This window comes from Perca fluviatilis, chromosome 15 (genome assembly GCF_010015445.1).
Source record: "Perca fluviatilis chromosome 15, GENO_Pfluv_1.0, whole genome shotgun sequence".
Lineage (NCBI taxonomy): Eukaryota > Metazoa > Chordata > Actinopteri > Perciformes > Percidae > Perca > Perca fluviatilis.
The window spans coordinates 5,545,835-5,567,766 of NC_053126.1; the positions used below are offsets into that span (position 1 = coordinate 5,545,835).

Consider the following 21,932-nt stretch of genomic DNA (forward strand, 5'->3'; position numbering starts at 1 on the left):
TTTGATTTGATACGTGACGTGAAATCCAAGAGAAAAGACATTAGCCTTGTAATGCAATTGATAATGCAGTTTAAGTGTATGGGACCGTCATTTTTTAGGAGCCAGGGCTACTTCCAAAAAGTAGTTGAACTTGTAGAGACGGGTCATCTTGTGACGGGATCACATCTGCCGCGATGCCAAATTCAGTGGGAATGACATCACACCCGAGTTGACCATGTTCCAGTAACAAGTTGGAAAACCGTTATATTTAACGGGTTAGCAATACCAGTTGATAACAATGCGTTAAGCAGTATTGTGTGTGTACAAACACCGTAGCAACATGTCCACAGATAGAAGATGGCCAGTATACTGTGTGTACGGCTGATTTAATGAGACACAAATAATACAAAAGTGCTGATAAACATTATATTCATACAGCTTTCACTATGTTGATGCTCTGAGCAACCATGTTGGATTGTGATGTCGTGGGTTGATGAAGTTCTCCCGACTTTCCGAGTCAGAAATTCGACTTCAGAGGGTGCTCCAGTGGAAATTTCCAACTGGGAACTCGGATATTCCCACTTCCCAGTTCAGCTGGAACGCACCATAAATCTCTAGAATGGGCCAATCCCAACAAACTATAAATCACTACATTTCCTATAATGCAACTGGATAGTGTCTTTCATGAGCTCCTCCGTGCCTGGTAAACACCTACGTCTTTCAATCTTCACACCTCCAGTTTGTAACACAGTTTCTGTTATTATTATTTTCAGAATCAAGCCCAAACCGAAATAACCCTGATGACATCACTATGAGATCATCAGGGTTATTTTGTCAGACTTAAAGGGATACGCCACCGTTTGGTCTCCCCTAGCTGTAGATAGGTGGGCCAACGCATTTTTTCTGCATGCATTGTTTTAGTCCGGTGCAACACCGGCAGCGCCGCCGCTAGTTAGCTTAGCGTAGTGAATGGAATCCTATGTTGCCGGTTAGCATGTTGTGAGTAAAAGTGAGCCAACAAAATACAAAAAAACAACCTAATTACTTGCAATGAGACAAAACATGCGTTGGCCCACCTATCTACAGCCAGGGGAGACCGTGATAAGAACTAGTTCAACAAACGTTGGCGTACTCCTTTAAGATGAGCTCCCTATAGAGGCACAGAAGACATTATACAAATTGTTTTTTACAGGCTAAGTACTCTTCATGATGAGTAAACTAAACTTATAACATGTTAAATAGCTGCACTGCCACTTTAAGTTGATGATTTTATACTTGTTCACTGTGGTGTTTTAATATCCTTAAATGTGAACAGGGACTGTGGTGAGTTTGCACAGAGCTCCTGCAGGATCTTATAGCTCCGGTCATTTTGTGGTGATCTCATTTAGGTGCTTTACGGTGTTTTTTGTTTGTTTGTTTTTTTAATTAAAGGCCAGCGTTACGGTATCACTTTCAGAATGTATTACGGGATAACAGCGCTTTTCCCGTAAGGAGGAGGTGTTCGCAGCAATTCTGAAACAGAAACACGGCAATCACGTGACTTGCTATCTGCCCGGATACTACTGGAGCGGAGTCGGGAGCTGAGGATGGAGGGAGCGGTAAAGGAAAACAACACGGCAGGACGGATCACAGCGCTCACTCCCACCCACATGTTATGACTCACGCATGACTCACCAAACGTGACGGTAAGAAGATCACCGCTACTTCTCTGGAATAACAGAGAGAAAAAAAACAGTACCGAATACAGCCTCATACCGGGAATCCATGCGTTTCTCATATACCTTCCTTATTCGTCCGAGATCTTTTACCCCTTTGGGGACTGGGGGTCGGCTGTTACATAGGCAGCACTTCTGGGAAACTAAAACCACTCAAATCCTGCAGTGAGTTATCAGGAATGAACATGTATGATCATTAGACATCTTGTTTTTAGGCAACAGACCATTCAACATTTGGCATCAGTTAGATCCAGTCAGGACCAGTGGTGGAAAGTTTTGAGGCATTTCCATTTATGCTACTTTACAGTATACTTCTAATCTAATATTGTACTCTTTACTCCACTACACTTTGACAGCTGTAATTATTATTTTTTTAACATACAAAACATTTGATTATAAAATGTGTTATAAACTTCATCAGCATTTCAAATTTGCAGCAACTGTGCAGTAAAATGTTACTTAATAGTAGCGCTGGGCGATATGGCCAAAATATTCTATTCCGATCACTTCATATCTCGATAAAGATATATATCTTAAGTATTTTCTCATTTTATTAAGAACTTAGGTGTCAAATGAACATAACGCGCAAGGATCAGAAAGTAAAGCGTAGTCCTAATGACAAATGCTGCCGTAACGCGGTTCAGCTGCTGGTTTTTCAACATCGCGATGGAAACGATACAGGAAAAACATATACATAGACATTTCTATCGTCTTGACCATATATATCGTCATATCGCCTATCGTCATATTGCCAATGTCCAATGACATAAGATATAGTAGTCTATATCCATGACGTTCCACTTCCGGGATTGCTCCGTGTGCACGGATTTCACAAATTTAGGCCAGATATACGTACGTTACCTTGGGCTTCCTTTGTGATGTAATTTTAAAATCCGGTGGATTCATGAGGACTGTGGTTAACTGCTCCTCAGATCTCTGCAGGGTAAATCCAGACAGCTAGCTAGACTATCTGTCCAATCTGAGTTTTCTGTTGCATGACTAAAACTACCTTTGAACGTCCACATGTTCCAACAAAACAAGTTCCTTCCCGAGGCTATTTTGCAGAGGCACCGCGGCTGCCAGACCCTCCTCAGCAGCGCTGTGGAGGAAGGTCTGGCAATACAAGACTACATAAGCTATAATAATATCTCACAGGGGCCATTTTCTGCAAAAACTTCTAACGCTTTCTCTAGCACAATGTTGAATATTGGACTTTTATTTCTAATGAAGTAATTCTACATGTGTGTATTGCTACTTTTACTTAAGTAAAGGATCTGAGGCGGCCTTTAGCTCACCCAGTGGGAGCGTTCGCCCCATGTTGGCTGAGTCCTGCAGCAGCGCGGGATCAAATCTGACCTGCTGCCCTTTGCTGCGTGTCATCCCCCATCTCTCTCTCCCTTTCATGTCTATCCACTGTCACTACTACTAATAAAGGGAAAAGCCCCAAAAAATAATCTTTAAAAAAAAGTAAAGGATCTGAGTACTTCTTTCACCACTGGTCAGGACAGGAAATAGGCTCCGTTTTGCAACTTTAAACTTAACTAAACTTTAGCAAAATACATTAGGGATACATTTTTCATATCATATACTCATTATGTGTAGTATGTACAGCAGCAAGAAATTCTCCTGAGTTTGGTTTCTTTCCAAAGTTTAGCTGGCTGAAAGTTGAAGACTCAAGATAAAACCAAAACTAGTGGAATGAAGAGAAACCGAAACCAATATCCAACCTCATGACTGTAAAGATATAAATAACAACACAGGGTTACCATACATTTATGTTTATTAGCAGTCATCAATATTAAAATAGTACATCTTGGTACGGACACTTCCTCAGACTGGAGAGAGAGTACGAGTATTTTTGCCTACATATTCACAATGTAAAAATATATTTTGTGGTTTCTTCCAACAACAACCACCTTGAAGAATCAACAAATGTAAAATACTTGGCTCTTGTTTCAGATACTTAGTGATGGCAACACTGATGAACCTGTAGTAAACATGTTAATAAACACATTAATTACACTATTAATTATTAAGAAACTGTGTGCACATGTTTTCTTTAAAATACACATGTATTCAATTTGTGCCAGAATCACCCTCCTTAAACTGATCTGAGGCAAGCTGTCAGGATTGGGAATAAACACACTAGACGGAGGATTTATTGCTCGATGGTGTTTTTTGCCCCCAACGGCTCCCTCCAGGCAGCGCTGCGACCACTGCCTCCAAGGCACCTAACCCTAACCCCAGGTGTTACATTTTAACCCAAAAACCTAACCCTAACCATAACCAGTGCCTAATCCTAGTGCAGGCAGCGCTGCCTGCAAGGAGCCGTTGGGGGCAAAAAACACCGATAAACAGATTTATTTGACCAGCTGAGCAAATTTCCCATTAACAGTTGAGCATCTTCAGGTTTCTGCGGTAACAAACAATCTCACCTAACTCTTGGCAAGAGAGCAAATAAGCGTATTTCCTAAAATGTTGATTCTCAAAGTTTTACCTGACCCCAAAATGAGCCCTAACTTTTCCTCCCCAGGGGCCAGAAAAGAGCCATTCTTCTCGGAGAAAAAACACATTGAGGATCTGAGGAGACCTGAGAAAATAGAGCTGGATGAAAAGAGAAGGGAAAGGTCTAGTTTCTATTGACCTGATAAACTACATGTTTTTAGCCTTAGTCATGACATGCCTTTGGTCTGGTGCTCGAAGCGGTTTTTGCCCTCTTGGAATTCCTACATACCAGAGGAAGAGGTCCATCTCCTGGGAGGAGGTACGTACAATCTGTTTTGCTGCATATCTGACTCCACACTTTGAAGTCAGAGACTTCAGTAACTCCACGTTAAGAGTCTCTAAGCAGCGGTCACCGCTGGGGACAGGTGACTCGGGTGTGTCCCGGATTGTGGCAGATGCCACAGGTACGAGGTTTCTTAGCAGCTGCAGGCTTGTTAGCGGTGGCACCTCCCGTGATCTTCCTCCCCTTCCTCCCTCCGTCTCCACCGCCATTAAATCCACCACCGAAGCCAACTGACAAGGGGAGCAGAGGTCAAACACAACATGAGGCGGTTAGATGTCACTGCATAAAAAGTAGAGTTGTTCCGATACCGATACCATTATCAGAAATGCCTCCGGTACTGCCTAAAATGCTGGTATCGGTATCAATCAGATACTACATAATTTAGCCCTGAAAAAAGACCTACTCTCAAGTTGTTTATTTATGTTCTTTTCCCGTTATGACTGACTGTCACAGAAGATCATAAAAGAACGTTCTTTGGCACTCAGGGTTTTCCCTATTACAGTATTTGTTACCATTATCAGGCTTAGGTGCTAACCCAAGCCATTTGGAGCACCACCTAAGCCGAATGAATGTAGCTAAATTATAGGGGTGGGGGAAAAAATGTATACACTATAATATTGCGATATTTTTCGTGGCAATACTGTATCGATACACAGATGCCAAGTATCGATCTTTTATTATATATGTGTTGGTCAGTCTGTCTGCTTGACAATCCCATTTTGCAGCAATAAAATTGAAGTGAGATGAACAAACAGAGAAATGTATCTTTTTCGATAAAACAGATGTTGACAACATTTTCCTTTGGGGACATCATTTGAAATTGGGATGGAAAAAAGGTAATACATTGCAATATATCACAGAATATTGAAATATGTTTAAAATCACAATAATATCGTATCGTGACATAAGTATCGTCGCCGATGTTCGTTACCTTCTGCTTTCTTTGCGTTGGAATTTTAAACTCTGGTTGATTTGTGAGGACTATGGTTAGCTGCTCCTCAGATCTCTGCAGGGTAAACCCAGACAGCTAGCTAGACTATCTGTCCAATCTCAGTTTTCTGTTGCACGACTAAAACTACTTTTAGTTCCACCAAAACAAGTTCCTTCCTAAAGCTATTTTCAGCGGGTCCGCGCGAAGCTTAGCACCGCACAAGACGTTTGATTGGTTTAAAGAAATGGCAATAAATCACAGCACAATTTGCTGCCATCCCGGACTGCTATGTGGACTAGCCAGACCTTCCTCCGCAGCACTGTGGAGGATGGTCTGGCAAAGCGAGGCTAGCTTCCCAGTGGACTTCTTCAGCAGGGTTGGTCTTCAAGCCTTTTAAGTGCCATTTTATTTATTATCTTTTCAGATGTTTTAGACACATATATGGTAATTATAATGGTCCAAAATGATGTGGAATTTTATATTTCACTTTTAGAAAAACGTAAAGTTTTCTTGAGGAAGGACCTCTAATATCCAATCCCCAAGTCAAATATGTACACCTTTGTCTTCCACAAAACTAGGGAAAACACTGGCATTCATTTTCAGTAACCTGAGCCAGGCCATACGAACAACGATAGCAATCATATCACAGCCATACAGGGTTAGTAGTATACAGCTGTTAACGCACTGGTATCGGATCGGTACTTGGTATCGGCTGATACGCATGTTCAGGTATCGGAATCGGTATCGGGAAGGAATAAATGGTATTGAAACATCTCTCATGTTGCACTGTAAGTGTGCATTGGGACTGACTGCACTGTGTCAGCCTGGTAAGTGGACGCCTCAAGGTCTCAGTGTGAGTCGTGACAGCTTTTCTTTATCATTAAGTAAAGATGTACAGTAGCTAAGGTGGATCTCTCCTTAGCTCTCTCTCTCTCTCTCTCTCTCTCTCTCTCTCTCTCTCTCTCTCACTCTCATCTTTTCTGCTTTGCTCGGATTGACAAGTTTTAGATAAATGTGGAGTGTTTTACAAAGCACACAGGAAACATTAGCTGTATCCAGGCTCATGGTGTAAATTATTTGACAGCCACATTAATGCAGTCAGACAGTTAACTGTGAGAAATCAAATGAAATGCACTGCAAAAGTGTCTGTAATGTACGTATAACTGTATGTAAATGTATTAATGTGTCTTCTTCCCTTTAATATGAAAAGTACCACGGACCGAAACCCAAGAAACCTTTGAAGATGAATTCCCCTTTCTGTCAGCAGATAGGAACAGTGCCGAAACTCGAATTTTCCCATTGCTTTAAAAGGCAACTATATTCCTTTTATGCAACAAAGGGGTTTCAGTGATCTATTTTTAATACAGTCGGAATGAGTTGCCCTTTTTTTTTTTAACTCAACGTAGCTGCTAACTATTTAAAGAAATTTGAGAAAAACATCTCTGTTGGAAAAATTTAGATTTTGACCTGATGATGGCGCTAGATGAGAGGTAAGTGATAACCAAAGTTGTTTCAATTCATCCTGAGGGGTGAATGAATGTCTCTACCAAACCTTGTGGCAATCCAGCTGATAGATGTTTCAGTGGGGACCAAAGTGAGGGACTGACCGGCTGACCCTGCTATTCTAAAGCCCCTGACACACCAACCTGATTGTCGGGCGTGGGACAGTCTGGCGAGGTCGGTGACTCGAGTCTGTTCGGTATGTTCCGTGCCGTCGTCAGCAGTCGGCCTTCATTTGGGCCGATTTGACTTGTTGAATCGGAAGGCGGGCAGTCGGACTCAATGGCCAATCTGATTGGTGCGCTAACCTGGAAATGACGAGCGGGATGAGCCTGACTAACGCCTCTCACAATCTGACTAAAATCTGTTAAACTGACCTTTGTCGATCTGAAATGAAAAGACAGATTCAGCAGCTGCACGGCCTATTTCTCGCTTAAAATGTTTTCAGAAACACGTTTCAGTGAACTATTTTTGTAAAATATGAGATCGTATTCCGAACGAAGCCGCCATTATGCCCGGTTGTAAAATCCGAGAGCAGCCAGACCCACGTGACGCGTTCGTCCAATCAGCTGCCGGTTTTCATTTTTGGAGCGACAATACAGATTAGCGCCGCCTGCTGTTACGGAGACGTATTACGTCTCGCGCACGCGCAGAACGTACGCTCAAATCGGCGTCGCTTCGGTGTGTTCCGAGGCACTTTTTGGACCGACCCGGGGAGGCGGTCAGTTCTGGCGAAGGTCGGCCGTCGGGTTGGTTCAGGCTTCACTGCTAGCAGAGCAAAACATGTCTCAGTCAACGGAGATCCATGTCAGGCCTCAGGGGAATAGCAGCTAGAAAGTTTGAAGAGCAGTGTTGACTTCTGATTAGTGTGTGTGTGTGTGTGTGTGTGTGTGTGTGTGAGAGCCTTGCCTGGTGGCGGTTCGTTCTCATCAGCCCACTGGAAGAAGCCACACTGCTGCTCTCTTGGTTTCCCGCAGGTGTGGAACATCCGGCCCTTGTTTGGACCGTCCTTCTGCACCGTTCGCGTCACCGCTGTCTCGTTACAGTTACACATTGTCGGTCCCGTGTGTTCTCCTGCACCCCCTTCTTGCCCTCTGCCTGCTCCAGGGGTAGTCCTGAACCCCAGAGGGGGCCTCGGCGGCGCTTGCAGCGGAGGCCCTCGACCCTGCGGAGGCCCTCGACCCTGCGGAGGCCCTCGACCCTGCGGCTCCCCCTGCTGACTCGGCTGGTCCGCCCACAGGAAGAAGTTGCAGCCCCCCGCGTTGCACTTGTAGAACTGACGGCCTTGGTTGGGGCCGTCTTTGCGCACGGTCAGGAGGAGCGCATCCTGACCACAGTTACACACAATGACATCGTCATCTACGCTGGGAGCGCTGCCGCCTGCCGGAGGTTGTGGCTGCGGGGTCCAGGAGGGGGCAGGAGGAAGGCAAGTTCGAGAATTTGAACCCCGGGGTCTGGGTGGCTCTGGTCCGGGGGGCCTTGGAGCTGGTGGACGAGGATCCTCTCCTCTTCCTCCCCGTAGTCCACCACCTCCCCCTCCACCACCCCTCCTCCTCCTCCTCCTCCTCCTCCTCCCCATCCTCCTCCCTCCTCCTCCTCCCCCTCCTCCTCCCCCTCCTCCTCCACCTTCCCCTCCTGCTCCGCCTGCTCGGAGGTACTTCAGGTTCAGCACTTCTCTGAGCGTGTCGTCACATCCACCGATGCAGCCGACAAATTCTAAAGGCATCGTGGGAGGGAGGCTGCCCCTGCGGAACTTGAACTTCAACCTGAAGAACAATGTCAGACAAGAGTTTTGAAGTGAATGCATGTAACCATTTTCACTACTAATCACTACATACACGTTACACCGGAGCATGTGGGCGGATTTGGAAATGTTGCCTTGATTAAACGAAGCCTTATAGCGACGGCTATTTTGTAGGTAAAGAGAAGTACTTCCACTCTTGTTATGGGTAACAAGAGTACAAAGTCACATGTTCCTGCGAGGCCTGTGGTGGATGAGATGGTAAAGAAATATGGTCCTGCCTGTTTTTAATCGTTTTTAACTGGTCTTTTAAAACATTTTAATGTTTTATGTAAAGCACTTTGATTTGCCCTGTTGCTGAAATGGGCTATAGAAATAAAGCTGCCTTGCCTTGCCCGCTCTTCTAATTGTTTAGCTTTCGCTAGGGTTGCATGATATTGACAAAATGTGATATTGCGATATTGATTATGAATATTGCGATACTGATTATGAATATTGCAATATTTGTAAATATATGTAAAATTACAAAAGTTATGAGAAAACACATCAAAATAGATTCATAACACAAGGTTTATTTAAGCATATTGGACTGGCCCAACATGAATAAATAAGTAAGGACCATGTCTACAGAACAGGACATATTAGACACAATACAAATAAATATAAAAATATATTGCATACTTATTGCGACACTTTGGACATAATATTGCGCAACGTGATATCGCGATAACGATATTGAGTCGATATATCAGGCACCTCGCTCCAAAAAGAAAAGAAAAAAAAGCTGTGTTGTATTTATCAGATGAATGGCGCCCACCCCTCCCTTCACGCCTGGAGCTCCACCAGCAAAAAGGCCGCCCGATGACAGGCACTGGCGGCGTGGAGCGGGAGGGCGGGCGCCATTCATCTGCATGTACCGTCCTGCAATAACAAAGAAGGGCTCGGATTTGCTTCAAACTCATGGTGTGAGCGACATCAGAGCCAAATTGGAGGGGAGGAGATAAGGCAACACCCCAACATTTTTTAAATCTGCTCTGCAGTACACCAAGTTAACACTGTGTGTACCGAGTAAAAGCACTTTCTCAAAAAGGTGGTTGAAGAACTTGTTTTTCAAATGGCAAGTTGCTGTGGCGACCGATCAGTGAGGCTGTGCCAGTAAGAAATAGTTCATCACACATCTGCCGTTAACAGCATCTGAAGTTATCCAACACGCTGATTCTGCTGGGAGAAATCTGATTAAAAAAACAGTGATATTCTTTTAGAGTAAGTGCTGTGTTTCAACTTTGAGCTCTGTACCAGATTGGTTGCTATGGAAACAGATGCTGGTCGCGTAGTAACAAACTTGGAAAATTAATGTTTAGATACAAATAAGGTAATTGGTGTCAAAGTTTTAAGAAAAAAAAAAAAGCAAAAATCAGAGCACAAATTAATATGCAAAGCAGGTAGGTTGATGAATCTTTATGGAAAATGTTAATGTAAACTATTAGCAGTCTAAACTTGATCTTGACCATAAACTCTCAAAATGGTTTTCCTTTATTTTATGTTAGGTGAAAAGCTCTGTGAAGTGGAACACCTTCTAGTATAAAATGAATACTTACATGTGAACAGGGTGCGGCAGACAGGTGGGACAAATGCTGTCGTCTCTGCTCACCTCCAGCACCGTGTCGGGGAACCACACTGCTGACTTACAGGCTGGGTAGCCTGTGCAGGACAGGAACTTACTGCAGGGGGGCCCAAAGAGTTAGAGTCAGAGAGGGGAAAAAATAAACACATTTTCCAAAGCCTACTATACCACATTATAGCCCGACCGATAACGAAATTTTAAGGCCGATATCGATACAAATAGTTCCGATATTCCGATATATCGGCCGATATATATTTAAAAAAAAAAAAACAGAAACGCATAACAAAACATCAACAGATGTCCCTAACATTATAAACATACATAAACGTTATTTATGAGTTCTCACTAAAATAATATGATTATGCAGTTTAAAAATAAACTTGTTTGTTTTATTGTCACAACAGAACAGAGGAACATCAAAATATATTAAAGTTCTGATAAATAAAAATGTATAAAAATACAAACTTAAAAAGGTACTCTAATGTCACGCGTTTTTTTAGGCTACAAAATGTTTTGTCACATACAGCAAACCTCTCCTCACTATCCACGAGCTGCCGGTCCCCTGAACACAACGTAAATCAACGCGGTCTCTGTAGACAGCCCAGGCTCCACAAACAAAAACAAAGTGTCCAACCTGGACCACAAAAACATAACAAACCGTGTTCCAGCGTTCAGCCAATAACCAACAAGAAGGATTTGTGGGGGGGGGGGGTAGTTCGCTGAAGCGGGAGGGAGGGAGGGGACGGGATGAGGAGGAGGGAGGGGCGAGCTAGTCTCGTTTTGTTTGAAAATACTTTGAACGTCAACACGAATAACGTCTCCCAACATCGCTTAAAGCAGTGGTTCCCAACCTTTTTTCGTTGGCGGCCCCCCCCTACTCATATCAAGAAAAGCTGAGTCCCCACCCCGAAACCGAAGTTGAGGTAACACTCTCAAGATAGAGCCTTACTTTCTTTTTTGATACAGAGGAGTTATCAGCGCTTTAACGTTTCTCCACCATGTTTCATTCATAAAACAGTGATGCCGTGGCGGCAGGAAAAACGAGGATACAACAAAATATATAGTTTTCATACAGACTTTTGTATACATTATATATTCTAGTGTATTATCATAATTTCTTTAACATGTGCAAATATTTTTTTTTTACCTCAACCTCAAACCAGATAAAGACTTGCGCCCCCCCTGTGATCTTTGCCTGTATAAATGCCGATACCCATAGTTTGGAAAATGCCTAATATTGGCCGATAATATCGGCCCGCCGATATATCGGTCGGGCTCTACACCATGTTATCGTTAGATTGATTTCCTACCTTTCAGGCAAACGTTTTTATGATTTGACAATTGATTTGTGAAGACCTGAAATGTTTTCTTGTGATGATATAGTTTTAAGCTCGTCTCACCTGTTTCCCTCCCTCTTCTTCCTCAGCACCATGTCCTGTCCGCATTGAGGGCACTTCCTGACCGGCAGCGGGAACTCCATGTCCTGCTGCTGTGCTTCAGCCACTTCCTGAGCTGCACCCAGATATGGCGACAGGGCTTCATCCAACCTGAGGCAACAACAGAAAATGACTTCTAACCCGGGGTCACAACAACCAACAACCAACAACCAGCAGCCTGCAATGACTACAGGACAGGTGGAACTAATCCATCATTGTAAAAAAAACAAATGACACAATTCGGGTGCAGATGGTGCATCAGAAATACACAAATCTACTCCAAGGTAAATTGTAACTAACTTCTTCGCCTTCCTGACAGACTCAATGAAGACGGTCTTGTATTTCTGGATGTGGTGCTGCAGCACCGTGTGTTTGTCCTTCCTGCCCTCTGATACCAGCTTGAGGTCCGCCTCCAATTCAGCACGCAGGTTTGGTTTGGACATCTCATAGCCCATGGAGTTGTAACCTAAACAAACGCGCATTTGATAAGTAACATATTTGAGTGAAAGGGGCAACGACAACATCTTTATGTATAAAACCTACTGTATATTGTGGTATGTAGTGTGTGTGTGTGTGTGTGTGTGTGCATACCCTCCACCAGTCCCATGCCGAGCTCTCCAGGCAGAAACCTCTGGTCAGCTGTTAAGCCCACATACATGCGACTCTTTATGGTCTCGATGTGATCTGCATGGGTTGCATCTGTGCCTGTGATATACACCGTTCATACAGTACAGTTTGCATCAGACACAAAACAGTTAATCCTGAACAAACAACTATTCTATGTTGACTAGACAAAAGGGTCACTAAGTTGTTGCTAGGTTTGCTTTAAGTAAATGTTTATCTGCTTTAACTGAAGGGGTAGCCTGGCATCACCAATACTAATTTGCAAATGTGTATTAGTCTGGAAACTAAAATTAAGACCTTTTGTAGGAAGCATCAATATTTTATGAGGAACAACATACATTAAAAACAGTATCGTGTGTGTGTGTGTGTGTGTTTGTGTGTGTTTGCACTGTACCAATGCCGTGTTTCTCCATCAGGGATATGAGGTCGGCTTCAGTGAGCAGCTGCGGAGGACTCGTTTGTCCATCCACCATCTCGATAGCAGAGGGCTGGAACTGGGAGCCTTGCTCATACACTGGGATCACCTAGCACACATACGAAGCAGGTTTACTGCACATATCACACACAAGCAGCACGGACCACACACAACGTACTTCATAAAAGCGAGGTATGTAAGCTATACAGTGGTAATGTAGCTTAGGCTAAATTGTCTCTTAAAGTGGTGTAGAAATTTAACACAGAGTTCATAGTCTGTTACCAATCTTACCAACACACACACACACACACACACACACACACACACACACACACACACACACACACACACACACACACACACACACACACACACACACACACACACACACACACACACACACACACACACACACACACACACACACACACACAACATACCTTGGCACTCCACCTGTCATACGGGTAAATGTCCAAGTAGTTCCTTGCAATGATCATGAGTCCCGAGGAGGAGAAGTTCTCCTGGGCGATGTCTATGTCCACCACAGTCTCATGCCCCAAAGCATCCTGGGATACGCAAGCCAGGAAGTGCCGGACAATGAACTCATACACACGTCCCTCGTTGCCCTGGACACAGAAGAAACAGATCGTTCTGTGAAACCTTTATATGGAGCCAATTGTTTGACAATGAGCTGGGCAAAAAAAAGACCTGCCACCAATTTTTATTAAGATTGTTTATAAATTATGCAAAATGTGATAAAATCGGATCATTTTGGTAGCAGAAAATTTGAAACAAATCCCCAGAGGGCAAAGATCAGAATACGAGGGAAAAAAAGGTACATTTGCCCAAACTGAGCTCCAGTTTTTGCAGACTTACCTGCAGTGTATTGGAGTACTTGGTGGGGTGTATCGGGGGATGGGCTTGGTCAGATTTCTTGCCCTGTCGTGGGTTGGGACCCCCCGGCTGTTCCATCACTCTCTGGGCAAACGTCCCCCAGATCGGGCTTTGTGTCTGTTGCTCCACCAGGGGGCCGAGAGGCAGGTTTTCGGGAAAAATGTTTGTCTCTGTACGGGGGTAGCTGATATACCTGAGCAGAAAGAAGAAAAAAAAAGAACTGTATATGTGATATTGCCGATAAACTCATCTATTAAACGCCACCCTGCCAGATGGTGTCTTTCCATGTACAAAAATAGGCACAACTTTAAAGAGGTTTAACAACCTGATAAACAAAAAAATACATTTACCGTTTCACTGACACCACAAAGCTTCTAATTAGGTGGCTTCAAGCCAGCTATCTGACTGAAATGAGTTCAAATGAAATATCAACTGATAAGGATATTTAGCATATGGTCGGACCAAAAAAATACTTTGCTGTATGCATGTATGTTACCTAACATGTACTCACCCTTGGGTATACAGTTTTTCTGCAATTTTCATGGTCTCTTTGGCATTTATTTTTAGCTTCCGAGATGCAAGTTTCTCCAGTTCCTGTTGGTCAGATAAAGGTAGAGGACTGTTCAGAGTGGGACAAAGCAGAGAGGGGCACTAACAAATACTACGCTTTCTGTTATACTGAACTACGTACACTTTATACCATTAGCAGATGTGTTTTGAGGTGCAGCGTATATATATGTGTGCGGCTGTTTGACTATATATTCTTACCACAGTGTCCAAAGGCAGCGGTCTCCACTTGCTCTTGGGTTTGCTGGTTACTGAGGTGACTGTTGCTATGGGATTCTGGAAATTAGTTAAAAAAAAAGAAGATATTCTTGTGTTTACCTTTCCACAAGTGGCTTTTTGCTCTTTATTCAGGCAGATCGACAACACATTCAAATGGTATGCTGTGCCCTCCAGCTGCGCGCACACACACACGCACACGCACACACACACACACACACACACACACACACACACACACACACACACACACACACACACACACACACAGAGGATTGGTGCAGGTCCATGGTGCCTTTCTAGGTGGGCAACATCAGCGTATTTATTATACTAGTGCAGTACCCGTTGAAAATGTGCCTGTTTGGAACGGGCGATTACTTGGCCTGTGGTATTGCTGCTTGTAGAATTCATCAAAACCAAATTGTACCCCAAAATGACTTACAGAAGGACCCCAAACCACTTAATATGCAACTCCACTGTATAGCCTACTACTGACTTACAGTGTAGGCTACATCTACAGTAGCATCAGAGGAAGACATTACTACTGTATTTACCTGACAGAGAACGCTGCAGATTCAGAATGTAATCACAAAATATCACAATGAAAATGTGGAGTAATCAGACATTAGCGTCATGGACTCATTTTTGTGGGTCTGAGGTGTATGTCACATTTTAGCTGCCAAAGCTCTGCTGCTCTCTGTCTCTGGTCCTCAGTGTGAGACGGGGAGTGGCCAGCGGCTAGAGCGGCAAAAGCCAATGTGTGCTTCATTTACCGATGTATTTAATGATATCTTTTGCATTTCTTATCCAAACAAAGTCACTTACTCGTGCCCGTAGCAAGATACCTGTCAAGTTTGAAAGCCATCGGACTAACGGTTCGAGAGATATGCGCTTAACACCCACACAGACAGACAGACGTTCCTGCAATTTATAGATAGATTATTATTTGCTCTTATATTAATCAATCAACCCCAATGAGGGTGTTGCTTTGCTGGTGCTGTGTTTTACATTTTGCTTCTGTTATGCAGGAGCAAACTTGTTTTTTTGTTTGTTTATGTGTCAAACGGCAGGGCAGCGGCTAGTTTTGCAGAAGTTTAGGCAACATGACAATTCAAATCATCTTATTAATTACCACATTATGAGATTACCCCCTGAAGGAACGAGGGATGGGCTGTGTGGCTGTGTGGTGCGAGCGTGGTGTTTCTGTTGCGTGGTGGCTGCGTGGCGTTTTCTATGTCTTTGCTCACCAGAAACGTGTCTGACGCAGCGCTGCTGCTGCTAGCCTTGTCTGTACACATGTATGTATGTTTCCCATTGATAAAATGAAATACCATGTTAAACATAAATATAAACTGATTTGATTACAGCAAAGACAACGTCGGTAGTATTGGCGGCAAAAAAGGCTCCAGAATATTTCGTTCTGTATTGACAGGTGCAATATTTGAAAATCATTTATTTTATTTTTTTTTAAATTACATTCATACTTGCATTTATGTCAAAACCTACAGACTTTCAAACATCAAAATGTCATTTATTAAATGTATTCATGTCAAAATGACATATAAACATCTTTTCCTATTCTATTTTGCCTGGAAACGCTTCCAACACACTTGCGTGTCGCGTGAAAAATAGGCGTCGATACTATTTTTAGCATGAATGCATTTTCGGCGCGGCTCAAGCTGCGCCTGAGACGTGCGTGTAACGCAGGCAGTGTGCAGGAGGCCTAAAAGCATCCCTAAGACCTTCAACGTTACATTCACAAAGATAAACTAGTAAAACATGTAACATAACAAGATCAATAACATGACCTAAAAGACATACAAACAGGCACATACCTCCATGCAGATCTGGTAGAGCACCAGGCATGCTGTGTGGTTGAAGAGACGGTTTCTTTTCCAGCTGAACTCTACATTGTCCTCCCCCACCTCGTGCAGCACTGAGACAAAGACAGACATGACAGAGGGGATGAAGTGGGGGGTGAGTATCAGTTTAAAACACAAATACTATTGATCTGTGTGTCTGTGCACGGATGACTTTGTACCTTTGATCTTGTAGAAAGTCTCGGGTATGAAAGCCTGGATGGCTTTGAAGCGCTCCACAACAAAGCCCAGAGTGGGAAACTGACAACTGCCGTATGAGATCAGCTGATTGGCCAAAGACTCTGGAAAGATCTTCTGCAGGCGAAGCGTTTGGAATCGAGTGAAGGACGCACCTGCAGAAGATGAGCACAGGAGAGAGGATGTGATCATATTAACATGTGACTTTCTTCAGATATACAGAGCCCCTAGTGTTGTATCATTGGTAAAGTGGCCAAATTGCGATTATTCTGCATCTGTTGAGCCATCCAGTAATGAAAACATCTTTTTCACCTGCATTATTGTGTCACTATGTATTTTTCAGTGCTGCCTTACCTATTCGCAGGTCCAGCTCCTGACGGACATCGACAGCATCGCTGATGTTGGCATCTGGCTCTATTAGAGTCTCACAAGCTCTCCGAATGGAGTTGGGGGTGATCTCAGAAAACTTTGCCCGAAAGACTTGTAAATTATGCTTCACTAGAAAGCATACATAAAAAGAGTACACACACACACACACACACTATTATCAGAGAGTGATTTGTAGACAAACATGAGAAAAAAAACATTAGAGTGGGGTTGTTTTTTTCCTGATCCGTTTTTTTGAATTGATTTACAAGTGAGAAATAACGTGTTTAGAGGCACTGGTGGTCAGATGTGTTTGTTGTTGTTGGACAGAGCCAGGCTAGCTGTTTCCCCTCCTTTCAGTTTTGTGCTAAGCTAAGCTAAAAGTATTCTGGCTCCTGGTTCATATATACCTAGTCTCGCTTTGCCAGACCATCCACACGCTGCGAAGCGGAGGAGAGTCTGGCTACTACCCTGCGGGATGGGAGAAAAACGTGCTCTGGTTTATTATTTAACAATAGTCCTCATAAATCCACCGAATTTAAAATTCCAACACAAAGAAAGCGGAAGGAAACGGAAAATACATGCAACCGGCGGCACCGGAGCAATCCCTGAAGTGGAACGTCAAGGATATAGAGTACTATATACCATACAAACATGAGCGTGGTATCAATCTTTTTATCCAACTCTCGACAATAAGCTTATTTCCCAAAATGTCAAACTATTCCTTTGAAAAGGAGTTTAGAAGATGCATGCTCACTTGCACTAGAACTGGGCAATATATTGATATTATATTGATATCGTGATAGGAGACTAGATATCGTCTTAGATTTTGGATATCGTAATATCGTGATATGATATAAGTGTTGTCTTTTCCTGGTTTTAAAGGCTGCATTACAGTAAAGTGATGTCATTTTCTGAACTTACCAGACCGTTGTAACTGTTCTATTATTTGCCTTTACCCACTTAGTCATTATATCCACATTACTGATGATTATTTATCTAAAATCTCATTGTGTAAATATTTTGTGAAAGCACCAATAGTCAACACTACAATATCGTTGCGGTATTGATATCGAGGTATTTGGTCAAAAATATCGTGATATTTGATTTTCTCCATATCGCCAAGCCCTAACTTGCACCCACACAACAACAACAACAACAACAACACACACATATAACTATCGTACCTGATCTGCAGACATCTATGACTTCAAAGCCAATGTTTTCTCCCTCTCGGTCACAATCAGTCCAGATGACTAAGACCTGGCACTGTCTCACCTCTTTCTCTAGTGTTCGCTAGAGAGAGACGGAGAAAAAAGGAAGAAAAGAAAGTGAGAGGGTTAGATGAAGAGTGAGGGAATATTTCACTCTATTTCTATTATCCATATTCATCATTATTTCCTCTGAATGAAAGCTGTGGCCTCCTACTGCAGAGAGAGGAAAAGGCAAAAAAGTACATCATCTGCTGCTAACTACAAATAACAAAATGGTACAGCTTATCCTGGTTTTAGAAATATAGAGTCATTCTGCAACCACGCAAGTTATTAGAGCAAAAAGAAAACTAGGTCCAAAAACTAAAACAATCAACAGTTACCATTACTAATCCAAGCATCACAATAACACAGAAAAGCTACAGAGAGAGAGACAGATCTCATAGGTTAATAGAAAAACAAAGTAAAGATGTGTTTTGGTATACTTCAGTGGCTCCTGAGAGGAGCGTATACAGTACAAGCATACCTTGATTTGTTTCATGTTTTCTGGACAGCACTTCTGTACCTCGGCATCAAATAACAGCACTGGGTTGCAACTGTGCCTTTGGGGGAGAAAAGGTACAAATTGAATCAGTTGTTATGACACTGTGATGCTGAATATACCGGTGTTTCCTTTAGGATTTTTTTTTAGCAGTGGGGGCAGGTCTGAACACCCCCCCCCCCCTTTCTGCCGAGTGACCGCGCAATTCTCCAACATGCACTCTAACAATGCAGCCCAATTTCTGATACCGTGGGGGGCAGAAATGTTGCCGTGGGGGGCTGCCACGGTCAAATCAACATAGAGGAAACACTGTATACCAACAAAAAGTTTCAACTTACCATTTCCGGTACTGTGCAGTGAACTCCAAACCCAGTAAATGGCCCGATACTGACGTCATTGTTACCGTCACATCCTGGAGATCAACCAGAAAAATCAGAGACAATGTAAAGCACAAAAGAACAGACATGCAGATGCATATTTCATTATTTCACTGTATTTACTTACCTGACCAAAGAGATGATATTCATACTCATAGATTTTATTAAACCTTGACATCCCCTCTCTCTAAAATGGAAACAAAAAGACAATCAGTACTGGAGCAACCAAACGAGAAACAGAAAATATTAGCCCATTTATCTTGTAATAATGTTCTGATTGTGGAGATGTGGGTATACTGGCAGGTTGTGTAAGAGGTTCAATATGAATAGTAACCATCAGATTTTTATTTCGATGTGAAGAATATTTAACTTTATTGGTCAGACTTATTATTCACTGGATTAGCAAAAACAGATCTGGTTTATAAACGGCTTCTTACTTTATTTTCTAAAAACGTTAGACGCTACATCATAATATGTGTCAATAATTACATATAAAGTAAATTTACACATAATACAATATAAATGTACATACTTATTTAACCACACTAGTTTATTTTCAACACGTTTTATTTGTTTATTCTTGTTTTTTAGCTTATATTATTTTACTTTCTGTATTATTTTACATATCATTTCTGTATTACTTAAATTTGATTTGCCTAAGTCCTGAAATGTTTTAATCCCGGTTCAACCATGTAAATAAAGTTTATTATTAACGTTGCCGTGACTCGGTGAATTGTTGCCGATTCATTCTCTGTCCAACGACTAACGTTAAAGGTCCCATGGCATGAAAATTTCTTTTTATGAGGTTATTTAACATTAATATGAGTTCCCTCAGCCTGCCTATGGTCCCCCAGTGGCTAGAAATGGTGATAGGTGTAAACCGAGCCCTGGGTATCCTGCTCTGCCTTTGAGAAAATGAAAGCTCAGATGGGCCAATCAGGAATCTTCTCCTTATGAGGTCATAAGGAGCAAGGTTACCTCCCCTTTCTCTGCTTTGCCAGGCCAGAGAATTTGGCCCAAACGCGAGAGAGAGAGAGAGACATCATGGCTTTTCAACGAGCAAAGTGGCAGTTGGTCAAGAACACACCCCCACCCTCCACCTTGCCCCCCTCTCTCCTCCTCAATATCTACAGACACAGAAATGGCACATCCTAAGGAAAGCTCATTGTGGGACTGGCTCTAGTGGCTGTAATTCTGCACCAAGGCTGAATTTCGAAATGACTTCATATACAGTATTAGGGGACCACTAAGGCCTATATAAAAGAGACTTCAGATCCAGTATTAGGGGACCATTAAGGTCTATATAAAAGAGACTTCATATACAGTATTAGGGGACCACTAAGGTCTATATAAAAGAGACTTCAGATACAGTATTAGGGGACCACTAAGGCCTATATAAAAGAGACTTCAGATCCAGTATTAGGGGACCACTGAGGTCTATATAAAAGAGACTTCAGATACAGTATTAGGGGACCACTAAGGTCTATATAAAAGAGACTTCAGATACAGTATTAAGGGACCACTAAGGCCTATATAAAAGAGACTTCAGATACAGTATTAGGGGACCACTAAGGTCTATATAAAAGAGACTTCAGATACAGTATTAGGGGACCAGTAAGGTCTATATAAAAGAGACTTCAGATACAGTATTAGGGGACCACTAAGGCCTATATAAAAGAGACTTCAGATACAGTATTAAGGGACCAATAAGGCCTATATAAAAGAGATTTCAGATACAGTATTAGGGGACCACTAAGGTCTATATAAAAGAGACTTCAGATACAGTATTAGGGGACCACTAAGGTCTATATAAAAGAGACTTCAGATACAGTATTAGGGGACCACTAAGGTCTATATAAAAGAGACTTCAGATACAGTATTAGGGGACCACTAAGGTCTATATAAAAGAGACTTCAGATACAGTATTAGGGGACCACTAAGGCCTATATAAAAGAGACTTCAGATACAGTATTAGGGGACCAGTAAGGTCTATATAAAAGAGATTTCAGATACAGTATTAGGGGACCACTAAGGTCTATATAAAAGAGATTTCAGATACAGTATTAGGGGACCACTAAGGCCTATATAAAAGAGACTTCAGATACAGTATTAAGGGACCACTAAGGCCTATATAAAAGCATCCAAAGAGCACCTTGTCATGGGACCTTTAATAGTTTCAGCACTATGCTGACTATTAACATTATCTGTTGTAGGGTTTTGTTGGTTAACGTTACAGTTTGTGAGAAGACGTGACTGACCCTCCTGGACCTGCCGTTGGACATTATCTCTGCGATGCCTTTGGCTGCATCGTTCTTCTCGGCTACGCAGAGGACCCGCTTGATCTGAGCCCGGCCCCGGATCATGTCTGCCTGCTGCTGCGGTGTGTCCGGACACCGGCCACTCTGCGCCGCACAGAAACAACTCCGCGGGACCCCCAGCCGCTGTAACGTCAGACCCGATCGAAGCAAAGATCTGCCGAGGAGGTGAGCTAGCATGCCGGGCAGCTCTTACATGAAGCAGCGAGGCGGCCTCACTGCTGCTGTCTCTCCTCTGTGTGGCCACCAGTTGTCCATCTTCATTCCCGAGTAATTAAATGAGACAAAATAATTCCAGCCCATCTAAAATTACTAATTTAAAACTTATGAGGAGCAACATCGACCTCTTGACTGCTAACGTTAGCTCTGTTTACAAATTCCGCGCTCGCCTGTCAAATACTGCCGTAATCAAGGTCGTAAACTGTCGTAAAATCCGTAAACAGCCAAACGTCTGAAACAGAGGTTTATAAAAATAGTACAATAAGTGCATTCAGTATATAATATGTACATGCGTAACGCAAATTTAACAATCATACTTATACGATTTTAATAATACCAATTATTGTGTAAATTCAGGTTATATTATAGCAATGTTAAACAGAAAATCCACCCAAAATCAGAATTTGCTGCAGTTT

The 21,932-nt window shown here is 42.7% G+C and overlaps 1 protein-coding gene and 1 long non-coding RNA gene across 2 annotated transcripts; one reads left to right on the top strand and one right to left on the bottom strand.

Annotated features, from left to right (window-relative positions):
* Positions 1–3,456: 3,456 nt before the first annotated feature.
* On the bottom strand, positions 3,457–21,705 carry top3a (DNA topoisomerase III alpha). Its single transcript, XM_039825595.1, has 20 exons — positions 21,241–21,705; positions 19,110–19,169; positions 18,944–19,017; positions 18,591–18,666; positions 18,041–18,149; positions 16,842–16,985; positions 16,472–16,642; positions 16,266–16,366; positions 14,416–14,490; positions 14,159–14,241; positions 13,630–13,840; positions 13,194–13,379; positions 12,733–12,862; positions 12,306–12,419; positions 12,015–12,180; positions 11,679–11,825; positions 10,253–10,375; positions 8,507–8,679; positions 7,823–8,422; positions 3,457–4,712 (listed from the first exon to the last, which is right to left on the bottom strand). Exons 1-20 carry the CDS (start codon positions 21,475–21,477, stop codon positions 4,549–4,551), a joined length of 3,144 nt encoding a protein of 1,047 aa, XP_039681529.1. The 5' UTR covers positions 21,478–21,705; the 3' UTR covers positions 3,457–4,548.
* LOC120575023 lies at positions 11,791–16,556 on the top strand. Its single transcript, XR_005641942.1, has 3 exons — positions 11,791–11,912; positions 12,034–12,945; positions 16,330–16,556. It is a non-coding gene; the product is annotated as an uncharacterized LOC120575023 (long non-coding RNA).
* Positions 21,706–21,932: the final 227 nt, after the last annotated feature.